At 36.5% G+C, this 19,365-nt stretch overlaps 2 protein-coding genes and 1 non-coding gene across 3 annotated transcripts; 2 read left to right on the top strand and 1 right to left on the bottom strand.

The window, feature by feature from the left end:
• Positions 1 to 1,310: 1,310 nt before the first annotated feature.
• Positions 1,311 to 3,688, bottom strand: LOC103433780 (uncharacterized). Its single transcript, XR_011580174.1, has 3 exons — positions 3,323 to 3,688; positions 3,077 to 3,182; positions 1,311 to 1,545 (listed from the first exon to the last, which is right to left on the bottom strand). It is a non-coding gene; the product is annotated as an uncharacterized protein (transcript).
• Positions 3,689 to 9,912: 6,224 nt separating this feature from the next.
• On the top strand, positions 9,913 to 18,280 carry LOC103419416 (KH domain-containing protein At3g08620). Its single transcript, XM_008357521.4, has 7 exons — positions 9,913 to 10,496; positions 10,641 to 10,729; positions 11,826 to 11,977; positions 12,973 to 13,089; positions 13,182 to 13,298; positions 13,454 to 13,597; positions 13,962 to 18,280. The coding sequence occupies exons 1-7, from the start codon at positions 10,417 to 10,419 to the stop codon at positions 14,106 to 14,108; spliced, it is 846 nt and encodes a 281-aa protein (XP_008355743.2). The 5' UTR covers positions 9,913 to 10,416; the 3' UTR covers positions 14,109 to 18,280.
• Positions 16,975 to 18,280, top strand: LOC103433779 (protein RETICULATA-RELATED 3, chloroplastic). The gene has a single exon (XM_008372067.4). It carries the CDS (start codon positions 16,975 to 16,977, stop codon positions 18,046 to 18,048), a length of 1,074 nt encoding a protein of 357 aa, XP_008370289.3. The 3' UTR covers positions 18,049 to 18,280.
• Positions 18,281 to 19,365: the final 1,085 nt, after the last annotated feature.

Raw genomic sequence — 19,365 nt, 5'->3', positions numbered from 1 at the left:
AAAGTTTCAAAAAACAATAAACAATAAGAGAGCAGTAAACAAAGAATAATGGCACCCAACACCAACAGCTCAAATTGCAAGAGTGGGTGTCAAGGAAGCAAGCTCCAAGCTCCAAAACAAGTAGCACCAATCCTTTCCTTCCACCTCCTCATTTCATAATTCAGATCCTATGATGGATGAAATTTTTTTTTTTCAACTAGAAACTTTTATTAATTAAAAAACGATTACATGAAATAGAAAGCTCAAACGCAATCCAAATACAAACATAGCTCATAAGAAAATACAACAAAAAAGGTAAAAAAGAATGAGCCCACAACAACAAAAATCTTAAATTTGAAAGACTGATGTCTCCATCACATCAGCTCTTTTAAATAATAAGAGAGCAATAAAAATAGGAAATTGTTATTAGCATTCCAAAAATCTCATTTGGTACTCTATACTTTTTATAATTAGAAAGAAAAATACACTTATGTTATGATGAGTGTAGAATAAGACTTTTAAAGTGCTAATAACAATTCCCTAAAAATAAAATAACAATTGAAAAAAGTTGAAAAGAAATAAATAAATAATAAGAGAGGAATAAACAAAAAATAATGGCACCCAACACCGACACCAACACCTCAAATGCAAGAGTGAGTGCCAAGGAATCAAGCTCCAAACACCAAGACAAGGTAGCACCAATCATTTTCTTCCACCTCGTTTCATATCATGTAAGGGATGACTATATGATCAGTTGCTCACTCATTGATGATAACACCATATTTATTACAGTTAGATGCATTTAAATGTTGAAATCTATATAATTTAAACTAATTCAATAGAAGTAATAAGTAAAGTAGTGAAAAAAATGCACCCTCGTTAATGGCCATATTTCTATTTGACATTATTTTAAAAAAGTACTAAAAGCTTTCCGACAAATTTTGATTGCGTCTGGCATAAAAAGTTACAAGTACTTGTAAATTATAGAAGAGCTTTTTGACATGCTTCTAGTGAAAGCACTTGTGATAAAAGTGATCATGCGCAGAAATGCTTCTTACGGAAGCAAATCCCCAAACAAACACTAAGCCAAGAGGGATTCATGACGTGTTTTATTAACATGGAATTGTGAATTGTGATAGTCATGTTCCGAGAAAATTAGAATACGGAAGATACCAGAGAGCGTTCTCTGAATGCAAGAGCAGCTCCTACTCTCCATGAGTAATTATTAGCAACGAACAATCTACCTTCGGCGGCATCATTGTATTTCTACTGTATAATCGTATAGATATCTACGGAGTAGATACGGTCTCACCTACTGCAAATAATTCGTGTGGACGATAAAAATCGCTGGCACTAACTGTGTGACGGGAAAGACATACCCGAATCACATCCAAAGGTTAACATTACAAATAAAATCACTCGAGTACATAAGTTTTCCCATAACCAGTCTGACAGCTTATGCAAGTTCTTATACAACGAAAAGACTAGTGATTGGAGTTGCTCTTAGGCTCTTTCTGAATGGGGTCTTGACTTTATTGCTTCTCCAAATTCCATTCACAAAGGTTCCTGCAGTTTGAAGCACACAGTATCATAAGATTCATAGTCGAGAGATATTGTAAATCATACACATGCTTACACAGAGTAATGGAGGCACTGGAGTTAAACACGAAAGGATCCCGTTCAGTTCAAGTTTCAAGTCCTAGCACATGAAAGCTGCCAAAGCCTCTAAATAAAAGGGTTCCTGAAAGGTTGAAACTATCCCTCAAGAGAGGACATTGGTATATGCATTGCATGTATCCCTTTAAACGTCTCTTAGTTTCTTTAAAGCTGGGCTCTTGTATCGTGAAATCACAATGCTTGTTCCTCTAAAGACCATACACAAGCTAGTAACTATAAATTAGAGGAGTACTAAACATTATTCACACAATATCTGATACTGTTAGACTTGTATTTTGTGGGACGTAAAAATATGTGAAACTTTCCAAAATAAAATTATATCATGATTCTTGCAGCTCTCACATCGACTGGGATGCATACAAAAACCTGAAAAGCAACCCTTGTTGAAGCTTCCTAATTGCATTACTTTTTCAAATTCACTGTATTGAAAACATATATCAATCAACTCCTATGATCATAGTTTCAAATCCTACAAGCAAAGTTTAAAACCCCAAACTATCATCAAAGGTTATGCTGCAACCGATAGCTAAATCAAAGACTAGTGTTCCTATGCAGGAAAGAAAAAAACGAGGCTAGTCTTTGCAATAAGTAGCAGACAAATACGATAGAAAGTTAGAATCACTTATCGAGTTTCCCCATATAAACATTCTGGCTTTGTTTGTTACAAGGGACTGTCTTGGAGTGGACTGACTTGGCTTGGACGACACAAGGCCGATGCACCAAAACACTGGATATTTTTCCTAGCCAAGTAATACCCTCTTTTACACGGTGAAACAAAGAGGGGCTCTAAGTTCTAACAAGGCCCCAAATCCAACCAAGGAAAATACTACAAAGAAAATGCACCATCTGTATCACCTACAATACATGTATATCTAACATCACATTATGTATCGTGCAACTCTGTTGATAGGGTCAAGATTCCCGCACAAATTGACCTTTTTACAATCCATTGCAATTCAAAACAGCAAGCATAAGTCCCATCGTCTAATGTCAAATTCCTATGAATCTACCCAACTTAATAGGATGCATCATGTATATAGTAGCTCAACTTCTCAATCCCAAACGACACAATCCTACCCAACATAGGTTCTTCGAAGCCTCTTTAGTCGAAACACAAATATATGCACCATTGCATCTATAACTTCCAGTTTGACTCATCCTTATACCAAAATTTCCTATGATTTCCTAAAACCATTACGTCTATGCAGTCTTAAACAATTGCATCTATGCAGATACGTCACCTTAATTTGTAGATTAGCATTCAGCTAGAAAGAAACATAATTTACCCTCACAAAGTAGTAATTGGATTTAAGTTTTAACCTCACTAACCACTATAGCAAAGACAGAAATGAAGTATGAAAAACCCTAAATCAAAAGAAACGATCCCAAATCGAAACCCAAAATTGAAAAAGATGAGTACCGGAAAAGGCAATCTACTTCTGGATATGGGCAAACGCCTGCTCCACGAGCTTCTTGTCCCTTCTCTCCATGGCCACGTCCCACATGTCGTTCCCGATGTGCTTCGGCTGCCCAAAACATCACAAATTTCAACTTTCCCAAATCACAATCGCATAAAAAATTTCAACTTTCGAAATCAGAATCACACAAATTCAAACAATTTCTAGAGAGAGAGGGAGGTGGAAATGGATCTGAGAGAGGAACGAACCCGGCCGTGGGCGGCTTTGTGAATGTAATACTGAGCATTCCCCATGACGCAGAGCATTCCGGCTATGATTCCGAGAGGAAGTAGTGCTTCCATCCATACCAGCGACATCTTTCTCTCTCCTCGGCTTTACCTCCAGTCTGTAACAGAAACGATAGTCGATATGCGAGAGACGGAGACGGAGACTCCGTCTATTTTTATTTGTCAAAATAGCACGGAAAGTTTTCGTTTTGTGCAATTACCACCTGAATAAAGTATTTTTTACAATTAACCATCAAAACTTTATGATTTTTGGTTAAAATGGTATTTGAGATTGACATAATTATTTACTTTAATCCGTGAGATTTGAAATGGTCATAACTGGTTCCTAAGTTTCCCATCATCAATCATTTTGGTCTTTAAATAAAGGGCCAAAATAACAAAAGTACTCTCATTTAGTAAAATAGACGGAAATGATTTGACAAAACTTGATTGTATTTTTGTCCTTTTATACATATTAAATGAAGATTTTTCACAAAAAAAAAATCAAAATAATTGATAGTGGACAAATTCATGATCAATTCTATTTATTTCAAATTTCAGGAAGTAAAATAAGGAGTTATATCAATCTTAAAGAGTATTTCGGTTAAAAAAAACCAAACTTTATATAGGTGCTAAATTGCTACACATTTCGACGGTGGGTGGGTGGGTGGTTGTGTAAAATTACCAGTGAGCCCAGTTCGAAAACGCTTGTTGGTCCAGTGGGCCAGATTGTACTTTCCGGATGTCGGATCCTGTTTTCTTCTCATCTTCCCAATTTTAAGTGAGTTGTTCAAGTGACAAGTAAGTTTGGTTCTACGAGTTTCGAGCTAAATTTGGTTAGTGTGTGTAAGTATAAAATTGACGAATTATAGTTTATGTTAATAGAGTTACATCTAAGTAATAATTAAACGTTAACTATATTAATTACGAGTAATGCAAAACTCGGAAAAGTCTTTTGACATAATTAGTTGTTTATGACAAAGCGTGAACATGTCTTATAGTTTGAGATGTGCTTGTGTTTTATAGTGTGTTGTATGATGCGCACAACTCGAATATAAGACAACTGATGACGCACACAACTCATATGTAAGTGAGTGGAGATTTAATATAAAACTGACGAGTTACGACAACAATTACTAAAATCATGTCCGTTACTAACGTAATGATGTAACAACGATAAGTTCTTGTACATAGCTTGTCTTTTTTCCTTTTATGATAATGCTTGAAAATAATTGATTGTTTAGAATGATAAACCCTAAACCATATGCTGAAAGACATAAGAAGGCAATCCTTTTTTATCCTTTCATCTTCTTTCTTTTGTAAATTCTTCTTACCATATTTGGATTGCAACATGCACAAAGTAAATGAAAAGTTCGATGTGCTGTCAATAATCTTAAAACTAATGATCTAATACCAACAAACCTCAATGTGTAATATACGCCGATGCATATTTATTAGGAGATTCTGTTGTCTTTGCATCCATATAAAACAGGTGGTAGACATTTCTTCTTCCTTTTGAGTTGAGTTCATACTTCATTGAGTTGAGTTGGATGCAAAGACTGGTAAAAATCTTGGCCTGCATCAGCATCACAATCATTTTTCATGGAGCTTTCGAGCGCCACTGTGAGTTTGACAATATTTACAGATATTTATTCGTATTTGCGATTTTTTTCCCCTTTTAATTTCATATTATTATTATTATTCTTCTGTATGTTAGGCTTAGTGGCAGAGACAATGATCAATATCTATCTAGGGTTCATGATCCTATAAAAGCAGAGCTAAAAATAATCAAACACAAAAGCGAGCTCAGGTTGTAATGTTCTGTGCCTGCTAAAAATTCAATGTCTTGTCCAGCATGAAAGTAAGGCAGTAGCTTAGGGCATGTTTGGTATTATACTTGAATCTAACTTTTTAAACTTAAAATAATTTTCAAGTTTTAGACCTTAAAAACTTGTTTGGTAGGACTATTTTAAAAAACTGAACTCAAGACTAACTCAAAAATATAGTCTAGTCTCTCAAAACATAAAAAGTGAGTTTTTAAACTTAAACTCACTTATTTCTCTTCTCTTCCTCCTCCCCTCTCACTCCAAATCTATGTCTCTCTCTTTTCTTCTTTCTTTCTCCTCTTTTTTTTTTTTTACCTTATTCGTCTCTCCTCTAATCCACTCTCTTCATTATCTTGGTTTTTTTCTCACTCATCTTCCTCTCTATCTCGCCAATCCTCTCTATTCTTTCTCTTTCCTTCAATCATATCTTGCTTTCTTTCCTCATCTCTCATCTTTCTCCCTCTCACGCGACCCCTTCTTTTTAGATTTTTTTGTTTAGTTTAAGTCGTAAGATTTAAAAATATTAAATCGCAAACCAATCAAGTTTTTGAGTTTTAAAGAAAATTATTTTTAAGAAATGTTCTTAAGAAATGATAATGCTTGAAAATACCTGATTGTTTAGAATGATAAACCCTAAACCTTATGCTGAAAGACATAAGAAGGCAATCCTTTTTTAACCTTTTGTCTTCTTTCTTTTGTAAATTCTTTTTACCATATTTGGTTTGCAACATGCACAAAGTAAATGAAAAGTTCGGTTGCAGCAAATCTCAATGTGTAATATATGCTGATGCATATATATTAGGAGATTCTGTTGTCTTTGCATCCGTATAAAACAAGTGGTATACATTTCTTCTTCCTTTTGAGTTGAGTTGGATGAAAAGACTGGTCAAAATCTTGGCTTGCATCAGCATCACGATCATTTTTCATGGAGCTTTCGAGCACCACTGTGAGTTTGACAATATTTACAGATATTTATTCGTATTTGCGATTTTTTTCCCTTTTAATTTCATATTATTATTATTATTCTTCTGTATGTTAGGCTTAGTGGCAGAGACAGTGATCAATATCTATCTAGGGTTCATGGTCCTATAAAAGTAGAGCTAAAAATAATCAAACACAAAAGCGAGCTCAGGTTGTAATGTTCAGTGCCTGCTAAAAATTCAATGTCTTGTCCAACAGGAAAGTAAGGCAGTAGCTTATGACATGTTTGGTACTATACTTGAATCTAACTTTTTAAACTTAAAAATAATTTTCAAGTTTTAGACCTTAAAAACTTATTTTGTATGATTATTTTAAAAAAACTGAACTTAAGACTAACTAAAAAATATAGTCTAGTATCTCAAAACATAAAAAGTGAGTTTTTAAACTTAAACTTACTTCTTTCTCTTCTCTTCCTCCTCCCCTCTCACTCCAAATCTATGTCTCTCTCTTTTCTTCTTTCTTTCTCCTCTTTTTTTTTTTACCTTATTCGTCTCTCCTCTAATCCGCTCTCTTCATTATCTTGGTTCTTTTTCTCACTCATCTTCCTCTCTATCTCGCCTAATTCTCTCTATTCTTTCTCTTTCCTTCAATCATCTCTTGTTTTCTTTCCTCATCTCTCATCTTTCTCCCTCTCACGTGACCCCTTCTTTTTAGATCTTTTTGTTTAGTTTAAGTCGTAAGATTTAAAAATATTAAATCGCAAACCAATCAAATTTTTGAGTTTTAAAGAAAATTATTTTTAAGAAATGATAAAAATGTTCAAATATGATATCAAATAGGTCCTTAAAATCTTCACATTTATACAAATACTTTTGCATTTTTCTTTTCTTCTTTGAGAAAATTTTGGTTAACAATAACATGGATATGAAAGAGGATATAAACCCTAACACGTGAAGAGGAGGTGTTATTGACCTTTTCAGTTGTTCATATTTTTCATTGTTGCGCACGATGAATACACAGTTTTGAATTTGGTTAATTTTCGTAGAATTAATCTTTCAAGAGTACGTGACCTAAAATTATTTACAAGATGAGAATGAGAACCGAGAATGTCTAAATGAGAATATTGTTGACATTACTTGTACGAAAATAAGTGAGCATCAAATACAAATTACTTCAATCTAACTAGCTACGAGCCAAGCCTAATGACACGGAAGAGAATCTGAATCAACTTCTACCACCAGAGTACTGCTGCTCAATAACAACAAATTGAGTCCCATCAAGAACCAGGGTACCAACGGTTTTTATTTTTCAAAAACTAATAAAATTCTATGTGACATAATTGAAAGGTAAACGTCAAACGAAGAAGTGACGACACCACACACTAATCAAATCATCATAAAAACCAGATTGATTATTTAATATTTGGATACTTCCAAAGTCCAAATACATGGACATACACACACATATACATATAAGGTCCTTTATGCAAAAGAATTTTAATTTTTTTTCTTCATAAAATAGGAATTAGGTGTAGGGCTCACTCCACATCAAATTTTAACGATATAAACCGTCTATTTTGTAAATCTCTATTCATGATTATCCTTGCAAAAATTCAATCCGAAACCATTTGCCTATTTAATTATCAAGATCAAATTTCATTATTTCTTATATAACAAAGTATTCGTTCATTTATTTGAATCCAATTAGATGTCTTAAACATTTCCGATTTGGCTAATATTTTATAAGGATGATCTATGAGGTACAACTTGAAAAATAGATAATTCGGATCGTTAAAATTAAATGTGATGTGAACCCCACAACTAATCCTTATTTTTATAAAAAATAAAATAAAAATCCCTTTCCTTCAAGGCTTTCTATACCTATATATATATATATATATATATATATGAAAGTTGTATAAGTCCTGTCAAACCAAACCAGCATGCATGTGTGAGTGGGGGGTGGGTTTAAGCTTTATACTAATCGCCATTATATCACTAATAAGCTGTTGAATACAGCTGCATGTTTCCTGCAACAAGTCCAACAACCACCACCACAACAATATTAGCAGTAACCTCTGCAGACTGTAGCTGTAGGTACCACCACTCCACCACCATCACTTTTAACCCTCACCTCCACCTCCATTTTATATATCCTTTTTGCTTCCCCACCAATCATCAAAAGTGTTAAATACGGTTGTAGCAATATTACTGTGCATAAATTTGGCCGTTGGACATATTAAAACTGCTTTTCACACTCTTTTCATCTAAAAAAGAGATCGTAGATTAAGTTTGTATAATTTTTTTTTCTAGGTCGCTAATTAAAAATTAAGAGTATAAATTACCACTTTAATCCTACCAACAGTGCCTACAGGGCGATGCTATTTTTTTAATCGTTAATTAAAAATGACTATGTTTGGTGGAGCGAGAAGTTTTATGATGTGAGTAGAGACCGATGAGTGAGAAATAAAAAAATAGGAAAAACAAGTTAAAAAAAATAGGAAAATGACTTTTATACACTCTTTTATTCTTTAAAGTACATTATGTTTAATTTTAGCCTTTAGATTGATTGAATAACAGGAAAATAGAATGGTAGAAATAAACATATGAGTGTGTAAAAAGAGAAAAAAAATAGTGTATATAAATCATTTTCCGAGAAGGATAATGCATGAGAAGTCTTAGGTGGGAATCACGTGGATGAAGAATTCTATACAAAATTAGGTTGCCTATTGTGTGATTTAGCCAAACTTCTACTTTGGTGTAAAAATATCGATGTATTACAAAAAAAAAAAATTTCCGAAAATTTTGAGCGTTGAGGTGAAGGCTATACAAATGCATGAGTGGGGAAAAATATTGTGGTTGTTTAGTAAAAAGCTGTTATTTTAATCAACAACAATTTGTAATCAATAATTGAATGATTCGATGAAATCACATATGAAGAGAGATTTTCTTTTGACAATTCACGTGCATGTTGTTAATAAAATTTCTTTCTATAGGAAATGCTTTGGGAGTTGTTAACATGTGTGCGACCGTTTACTGTTAAAATCTCCTCGAAGGGAAAATACATCGAAACTCATTTTTTATGTCTCTTTAATGAGATTTAGGATATTAAGAGATTGATTTCACAACGTAAAATTGAGATAACAATTTAGTTATAGAAGCTAAATAGGTATCATATGAGGAAGGAAAACGAATCAATATTTCACTTGGTAAGAAACCTAAACAGGAAAAATGAAGGGGCAAAAATGAAAACAAACATTGGCTTTGTATGGATGATGATTGCCTCCATTTTTTCAAAAAAGCAAACACGTTTTAAATACTTGAAAGGCAAGAAGGGTAGGAGGGTCTCCGAGTAAATCAGTGTTATCTCTATCTGTCGAAAATTCTCTATTTCCTTTCTTGTCACATCTGTTTGAAATGTCATTTGTTTTGATTGAAAATATTTTTCTTAAGAGAGTTGAAAATTGAAGAGATTTTACGGCGTATTTAAAAGATTACTATCGTTAATCATGTGACAAATGTTCCAAATACACGTAAGCGAGATGTTTGAAACAGAGTAGGAAGCAGTAAGATCAGTCATAAAAGCAGTCAAACACTCCCACTAAACATGGTAAAGTGTAGAAAAACCAAAACGACGTAGTTGAACCAGCTATGCTTCCGTTGGCAGCATCATGGTTGTCATTGTCCATCGAGGCTATTTGCTTCCCTGGGACCTCTCCGTTGAAGTTCTGCACAGCTTGATTCTCTGCATGGCCGACACGTGTCCCTCGTTTCCATTGGTCTTCCTCCTCGTTACATATAAACATGGAATTTCCACAGAAACTTCAACCAGCAGTAAAAAATGCCTCTCTCTCTCTCTCTCTCTCTCAAGTCTCGGTCTTTCTCTCTCTAAACTGTCTTTCTGAGATCATGGGTCACCGTGAGATGAAAAGTCACCTGTGAATCTTTACCACCTTAAAAACCAAAATATAGAGCCCTATTTTTTTTTTTTTTTTGAACTCACTCATCAGTTTCTCATTGCCCCAAAACTCTTCATTTTTTATTTTTTTCCATTTTATTTAATTGAATTTCCTTTTTCTGCATAGACAAAATAATTAAAGATTTTCTCCTTTCCTTTCTGCAAAATTCAGAGAGAGAGAGCTGTCTCTGACCCTTTTCTTTTTATTTTCCATCCTTTTATTTATTTATATAATTTCCTTTTCGTTTTATTCTCCTATCACAAACCCTCCTTTAGGTTGATGGCTCTTTGTCTCTCCTTTTTCTTCTGCAACACCAGCACCACCAACTAAAACCCTTTTTCCATTTCTTTCAATTTCTTTGAGAAAAAGCCATGTCAGGCTTGTATAATCCCAACTTCTCACCTGCCAGAGCTGCTTCTCCTCAGATTAGAAGCACCCCGGATGTTGACAGGTTTGTTCTTCCCTTCTTCTAGAAAAACCCACCTCTCTAAATCTTTAAAAATTCAACTCCCGGAAGAAAAAAGTTAGTCTTGCCAATGAAGTTTGTTGTAATTTGATTTTTGAAAGTTTTGCTTTGATCTGTTTGTTTTTGTAGTCAGTACTTGTCGGAGTTGTTGGCAGAGCATCAAAAGCTTGGACCGTTCATGCAAGTTCTTCCGATATGCAGCCGCCTCTTGAATCAAGGTTTTGCTTACAAATCTTAGTGTTTTGGATCTAGATTTTTGTGGGGCGTATTGGGTTTGTGCCCTTTTGGTTTGGTTTTGCCCCCTGTGAAATGTGCTTGCTTTACCGGACAGATCGGTCTGATTGTTTTTTACTGGATGACACTTTTGGCTGCTAGTTTCCGCCGTCGAAAAGACCTGTTTTTTAACTGATCCTGCATTAGTTTCTGCATTTCGTTGTGAAATTGTGTCTGCAGCCCTTGTTTTCTTTTCATTCTAACTCTTAATTGTGGGCTCATGTGTTATTAGTGGTTTTCCAATGGGGAGGTTAGAGTTTGTGTTGAAATTAGGCTCGAAAGGTTGCGTATAATTGAGTCATTTTCGATGATTCATATGATTTGATGACAGTTGGATAGAGTACTACTAACCACTCTAAAATTGTGCATCCATTTTCTGGACTCATCAGTGTGCTTGCATCAAGCAAGCATATGATAACAAGGTGAGGACCCATCTAAAGGTCTTTAGGCATTGCCCAATTGTGTATTTGAGTGCATTGAAGTGTGTGTACTTCAATTCGTTTGAACTGCCAATGCCGGTGTATGTTGGTGACTAGTAAAAAAACAAATAATGAAGGGGGAATTTAAAAGTAATATATTTTGAGATATACAGATTATAAAAGCGTTAGGAATGTTAATTTTGATGGCTATTTTAGAAGAAGAGTTGGCTAGGGGTGGATTGGCTTTGTTTCATGAGTAGATTTCCAATTTACAGTGATAACTTACTCTTTGCTTGGGTAATTGGGTAATTTGTTGATGATTGGAATATCTGAAGTTGCAAGTGCAAGAAAGTAGTCATCCCGATGAATTATTCATGATTGCACATCTTAGTCTTGTGTGGTATCCACAATCAAGGTGTGGGTGTGCGTTACATTGCAAAGACTAGGTCCAGGTTATGCTGTCACGGTTTCTTCCCATTTTCTGTTGAAGATGGATAAAATGGCCTTTTTGCTCAGTTCACTTTAGTTTCTTATTTCTCGACCTTGGAACAACATTCTCTCTAGTATTGTCCTTTCTAATAGTGTGGGCCGTTTCTCATGTGACATTCTTCTTCGTGTGCAGAGATTTTACGGGTTTCTGGAATGATGTCCAACCAAGGTTTTGGCGACTTTGACAGAATGCGACATAGAAGCCCTAGTCCAATGGCTTCTTCAAACCTTATATCAAATGTTACCGGGACAGGAATGGGTGGCTGGAATGGACTTCCTCAAGAGGTGATTGTTTATTTCTACTTTTATTTAGACATCCTGTCTTTTATATCCCTCAGGTTGCTGTGATTTTATACCCTTTCCTCATGCTTCATTCAGTACATAACGACCCACCTCGCATGTGATGCTGTCTTTCATGTCTTCATTTAATTGTGTCTTTGGGAACTTTCCTTGCACTGAGGGCTTATTACTGAAAGGTTATACAAAAAATTGTTGGGACCACAGCAATTAAATGATGCTGCCAATCTATTGTGCAAGAATCCCTTAGAGATTGGTCCTCAACTGATATGGCGTCTTTGTTGTTTATGGTTAATCTTCATGGATCGGGGAATTGTTAGAACATCACATTTTAAAGCATTTCCTTGGGGACCCATCTGCTTTGTGTTATCTTGTACCAACTCCATTTTTCATCACGAGCTGAGTTGGCCCCCAACTTCAATGTGAAATTGGGTTCTAGTCCATACAAATTCTTTATGTGAAATTTCAGAAAGCTGTTCTTAAGCATGAACGCGAACTGAAAGTGTTGGAATTACAGATTTTTCTTATTTTGATAAACATTTGGACTCGTATAATGTCCATTTCACCTAAAATTAATTCATAAAAAAACACGGATTCTGCATACCTACCAATCGAGTTTGAAGCTTCTAAGAAGTATGCATGTAAGGTGAGAAAGATAAAGAAATCAACATGATTGTCTTGGGATGTGACTTTATGACCGGCAATATGGGCAAGATAAACTATGCTTATGTCCTGTAGTATGCTTTTGGTTTTGAAGCTAGAAGTTGCAGTTAGTTATTACCTTAGTTATTACCTGAAGTGTGAACGATAATCCTTTGTATCTGTTTTCTTTTTAAACATATATGTACTCCTATTTCTGATTCTGCCAGAGTTTCATACTTTTTCTCATTTTACTTTTCAGTCATCCATCCCTATCTTTTACCTGTGGTTTGTATTACGCCTGTTAAATATCTAAGATGGCAAGATCCTTTATTGTATAACAGAGATTAGGTGGACCGCATGGGATGACGATGGACTGGCAAGGTGCGCCTGCGAGCCCTAGTTCCTTCACTGTGAAGAGGATTTTACGTTTGGAAATCCCTGTAGATACTTACCCCAATGTAAGTCTTTTGCATACTGTCAGCATTAGAGTCGGTTTGATTGGTTGCCATGTAATAAATAACTGAACATTTTGGTGCACAATGGATGTCAGTTCAATTTTGTTGGGCGACTTCTTGGACCGAGAGGTAATTCTCTGAAACGAGTTGAAGCTACGACAGGATGTCGTGTTTACATCAGGGGCAAAGGATCTATTAAGGATCCTGACAAGGTATAACATACTTGTTCATTCTTTTCTAGTCTAAATACTATTGAATTGCCATCAACCAGATCTGACTTTGGAATGTAGAACATTTTCCATCGTTTATATGTTTAAGATATTGGTTCTGGTTTACAAGCTTAATCATTTCAATTTTCGATATCAAGGAGGAGAAGCTCCGGGGAAGACCAGGCTATGAGCACCTGAATGAACCACTCCACATCTTAATTGAAGCCGATTTACCTGCCAGTGTGGTTGACTTAAGGCTGAGACAGGCGCAAGAAATTATAGAAGAATTGCTCAAACCTGTGGTAATTATCTCCAATCTTTTGGTTATCTTGCTGGATATTTATGTAAAACATCAAGAATGGCTAATCCTCCTTACATTTCTGCCCTGTAACTTTTTCTTCGATGCAAATGTACTTGTATCTAGAGAGGAAATATGATAATATTAGAACACCTACTTTTAATGCATGGGAGTCATATTCCCGCTTGATCGGAATACTACAAAAGTAGCTGAATGAAGCTGGAATCTCTCATTCACTGCACGGGAACTTGTTCATAGATGCTAACACTGACAATTCTATATTTATTTTAACTACAAAACACCTTTTTCCTAATTTTGACATTAGCTCTTTATTTCCTTCTTTCTCGATATAAACCTTTCGCTTGCAGGATGAGTCACAAGATTTCATTAAGAGGCAGCAGTTGCGTGAGTTGGCTTTGCTAAACTCAAACTTCAGAGAAGAGAGTCCCGGACCAAGTGGTAGTGTATCTCCTTTCAATTCAAGCGGAATGAAGCGTGCAAAAACCGGTCGATGATTGCTCATATTACTCCTGTTCTAATGTTTGCTACTCCACCTTAGTAACTCCATGGCCTAGAAGGCCTTGAAATACAGATTTCCATCAGCACGGCTACAAGAAAATTGTCTAACAATTCTTGCTGGTGAGCTTTTCTGTTGGTTTTTGTTTGCTTTGTTTATCTTTCTTTTTGGAACAACAGACAGACAAAGACCCGAAACAGAAAAATCTCAGAAAAAAAACCGAAAAGGGATGGAATTTATATGGTTGGCTCTTGAGTAGGTTTGGTGAGGTCAGTTTTCTGTGTAAACCTAATGCATTCATTGGATTTATTCTTGTGTTAGTTACTTCTGAGATAAGTGTGAACATATATGTTAATTAATTGTTCAATCATTAGAGCTTAATTAAGACGATGGGTCCGTCGAGTTTAGTTTTCGTAGCGTATGTCGAATGCCGTTTTCATAAGCATATAAACAGGAGTGTTTGGATTCTTTACAATGTGGATCTTTATTACTTAAATTGTGTCATTTGAAGACAATGCATATGTTGTTGAATTGATACAAGACTACGGTTGGCTTTGTCGTAAAGCAAGCGAAAGCGGATTAATTAAGTGCTTAATGACTTGATTAGTATGATTAGTATGTTTCTGGTAGGGCCATTGCTGGATTCTAACTATGCTACTTGGTTAATGATCCCAAAAGAACCACCCACATGGTAGACCAAGTGGGAGGATTATTGGTTCAATTTTTCTATATACTATTTGTTATTTTGTTGTCTAGTTACATAAATCCGACCGTATTCGCTTTGAAGCTAGGGCGTAAGAGTTTGCAGTTCGTCGTATGGTTAACGTTGTAAAAGTACAACATTTTCTTGTTCCTTATTGATTGATGCAAATTAATACGTCTTGTAATCGATTGTGATCCGCCTAATATGGTTCTTGGAGCATCTCTTAGAGACTCTTCATATTACTATTTTATGAGGTTCTTTTATCAAAAGAGTAAATTGTAGCAATGGTTTAACTTTAATTAAATTGGAGTAATGGTCATTCAATTAAAAATCCACTACCATTGCTGCCTTAACTCTTCAAAATGTATAGCTATCATTTTCGTCAACTTCGTTAGAATTTTGTTAAAATAAGTTATGTTAGAATGATGATTGCTACAATTGAGGTCCCTCAACTCATCAAAAATTGTTGTGACAAAAAAAAAGCTCATAAAAAATAGTAGATATGATCATTTTTGTTAATTTTGTTAGAATTTTGTCAAATGAGTTATATTGAAAGGGTTATTGCTTTAATTGGGTTAAAGTTAAATAACCATTACTCTAATTGAGTTAAAGTTGAGGGATCATTTTTCCAGTTGGATTAAAGTTGTGAGACCAATGGTAATGAATTTTTAGTTGAAAAACCATAGATGCACGTTTTGATGAGTTAAGGGACCAATGATAATAAATTTTTAGTTGAGGGACCATTGTTCCAATTGAGTTCAAGTTAAGAAACTATTGCTATAATTTACTCTATCCAAATTGGTTTATGAGATTGACCAAACTTCTCATTTTAGTCTTTGACAGTGAAAATCGATAGAAAGTTCTTGAGTTTGTTTATAGTAAATCATTTTAGTCATTTTATGAAAAAAAAAATCTTAATATTCTTGTTAAATTGTCGTGTGAATTATCATCTGATCACTTTTTAAGGGTATTTTTGTAAATTAATCCTCACTTATTGAGGGTATTGACAATTTTTTTATGAAATGATCAGAATGATTTACTATAAACAACGATCCATGTTTTCTCAATGCCCAGTTCTTGTCTGCTTTCATTTAATTTTTTTATTTTAGGATTAAAGATTGAAAACTTGTTTGCTAATTAATTCTAGTTTTTGGTCGGTTGCTCAACTCTTGTATTACACCGGTAGCAAATGCCTGGTGGACTGGGGACCTTTTCAACCCAATCCCCTCCCTTTCTTGCTCCAGCCCATGCGGACGATTGGGCTAAGGGGGTCCCGTGTGAGAGGGGAGGCATAAATCCAAGGCCCAATACCTTGAGGGCAAGCTGATGCAAAACTGATGTTAGGATGACGTCAGCAACATTATAAAATTAATAAAAATATATTAAAAAAATGTAAAAAATTAATAAATTTTTTAAAAAATGTAAGCAATTAAAAAAAATCTGATTTAAAAAAAAAAGATTGATTTAATTTTTTTATAAATATCTTATTATTATCTTCCAATTTACACCATAATTTTATATTTTTTCAAATACTTTGGATTATAATTTTTTATTTAATGAAACGTGATACAACGAGACCAATTAAAAATTCTATCCGAATTTTGAAATAAAATTATTTTTTAGTACTTTATAAAATAAAAAATATTAATATTTAATTACCTATTACCATGACTGTTAAGTTTAAGGGCAATGCTAGAAAGTGGGACTAATCGTATCCACAGCCCGACCCGGTGGACAGTGGGGCACGAACCAGGACCAGGCACCCTCTAATTACCAAAAAGCCCCATCACTAACCGAGCCAAAATATCCGCCAACCGATTCCGGGCCCCAAATACCAATTACCAGATTCCGCAATTGCGTCCAAGTTCAACCACAACACGTGTCACCGTCCCAATTACGTCTGGAAATGGAAATTCACACGCGCGCGTCGCAGTAAAACACTAAATACTCTCTCTCTCTCTCTCTCTCTCTCTGCTTCTCTCTGTCATTTGTTAGGGTTTTGGGATTTGGGGGGAGGACAGGGAAGGGGCCGGCCTCAGTATTCCTTTTTGTAATTTTCCTCTTGGTCTTGGAGTTTTTTCCAAATTTTCCACTGTTAGGTTTAAGTTTCTCATTGCATCACTGATCACTCAGTAGGTTGAGATTTAGATTCAGATCAAACATGGCCGCCGCCGCTCAGCTTCGCTGCTCTACAGTCGGCAGACACCACTACAACCCTTCCGACAACCGCAGATTCTCCGCCAACCCTAATTCTTCGATCTCCTTCCCCTACTCCAAGACCCAGAATCGCCCTCTCTCTTTCGTCCCAAAACCCATCTGGGTCCAAAAGCCAGAGCATTCGTTTTCCGGCGGAAATGACGGTGGCGGCGCGGGAGCGGGAGGAAATAGCGGCGGATGGAGCCGAGGCGGAGATGGGAATTCCGACGACTCGTCGTCTTCCTCGTCGGTTTCGGGATTCGGAGTTCTGGGTATGTTTCTCAACGGGTGGAGATCCCGTGTCGCCGCCGATCCGCAGTTCCCCTTCAAGGTTCTGATGGAGGAGGTGGTCGGCGTCAGCTCCTGCGTCCTCGGCGACATGGCTTCCCGCCCCAATTTCGGCCTCAACGAGCTCGACTTCGTCTTCTCGACGCTCGTCGTCGGCTGCATCCTCAATTTTACGCTCATGTATTTGTTGGCCCCCACTCTGTCCGCCTCCGCCGCCACACTTCCGTCGATCTTCGCCAGCTGCCCGGCCAGCCACATGTTCGAACCGGGTTCCTATGGCTTGATGAATCGATTGGGAACTTTCGTGTATAAAGGCACAGTCTTTGCTGCCGTTGGATTCGTGGCGGGGCTTGCTGGAACCGCATTGTCGAATGGGCTGATCAAATTGAGGAAGAAGATGGATCCGAATTTCGAGACCCCGAATAAGGCGCCGCCTACGCTGCTGAATGCGCTCACTTGGGCGGCTCACATGGGTTTGAGCAGCAATTTGAGGTACCAGACGCTGAACGGGGCGGAGTTTTTGCTGGAGAAGGGGCTTCCGCCACTGGCGTTCAAGTCGTCTGTGGTGGTTCTGAGGTGCCTGAACAATGTGCTCGGCGGGATGTCGTTTGTTGTGCTGGCGAGGTTGACGGGGTCACAGAGCGTTGCGGAGAAACCGGTTGAAGTGGAGGTGGGATCGGCGGAGGAGAAGGAGAAATTGGTGGTGGTCGAGAGTGAGGATGAGCAGAGCAATCAGTCGACTTTCAAATGAGGATTTGGTGGTGTTGTTTTTTGTGTGGCTTGCTGTCATTTCTGTTCATAATTTTGAACTACAACTTGGGTGCTTAGTGTTTTTTTTTGGTAGCAAAAATAAAATCTTAGGGTTGATGGAACTTTAGGTGTTTGTACAAGTTTATCTGGAAATGCAAGTGCTGGCTCACAACTTGAATGTGCTTGCGATTTGCATTTGTTTGCAATCCCATATGAGATTTTCCTGTTTGCAATTCTTGTTCGTCAATCTATGTTCTAAACTAATCTGATCTGCCGACAGCGATGTGAGGGGATGTGAACTTGGGCTTGAGGTGGATATGAACTTAGGTGGCAGTGGCACTTAGCTGATTGATTTAATTCACGTAATTAGAGTTTTAAAATTTTTATTCTTATCAGATTTAAAAATTCAAGTTAACTGATTGATCTAATTCACGTAATTTGATTTTTAAAAAAGAACTTGGGCTTGAGAGTGGATGCATTTTGTATTTTCTTAGTTACATTTGAGACAATTTCGCATGAAATGAAACAGTGTTCTTGATGGATGATGAAGTTTTTGTCTTTATTTTTTTTTGTCCTTCTTTCCGGGTTAGGCAGCGCGAAATGGATCTTCTAAATCAGCATAGATTTGTTGACTATCTTGCCGGCCAAAGAAAACATGATTTGTGATGTCGTCCTGAATGTGGTTGGTGTGTGTGGTCCACTTCACCTAACTATTGGTAAAATACTAAACGACATGTCGACCCACATTTGGCCCCTCTTCCGTAAGATTTCCTTCCTTAGCACTTCTGTCTTTTCCACAGAACAAATATTTAAGTTTGGACCCACCGAAGCACTGTGCCAGTCTCTTTCCATTGACGTAGATTATAGTAATTTAGAATATCGCCTTGTTAAAAAAAAGTTAGGAGCGATGGACAATGTCCATCGGCAGTTGCCTCCACTGTTTCAGATCAGCTGTCTGAACAAGTACTGCTTAAAGATAAAAATTCAGCTTCATCCATCTCATTTCTTTTCTGTAACATAAATGAACATAATTTTATTTTCTAATGTTTGTACACGACGAGACAAGCTCCGCTATCACGCAAAACCTTCTCTAATCCATCCTTTGATGTCGGCCACTATTCCGGCCTCTCAGCATCTCTCCAATTTTTCAACAGTACACTTCTCCGAAGCAGAGGTGCCGAACTCGTACGCTACGGAGCATGGATGATGTTCTTTAACCTAAGAAGTTACATTGCATGAACTGCAGCACGATCTCATCTGACGGCCTCTGGTGCAGAATTGCAATAAGGTGTGTGCAAGCACACCAACTTCGTGCAAG

The sequence above is a fragment of the Malus domestica genome, chromosome 04 (assembly GCF_042453785.1).
Source record: "Malus domestica chromosome 04, GDT2T_hap1".
NCBI classification, from domain to species: Eukaryota; Viridiplantae; Streptophyta; class Magnoliopsida; order Rosales; family Rosaceae; genus Malus; species Malus domestica.
The sequence above is the reverse complement of the archived record's forward strand: the minus strand, read 5'-3'. Positions and strand labels throughout refer to the sequence as shown.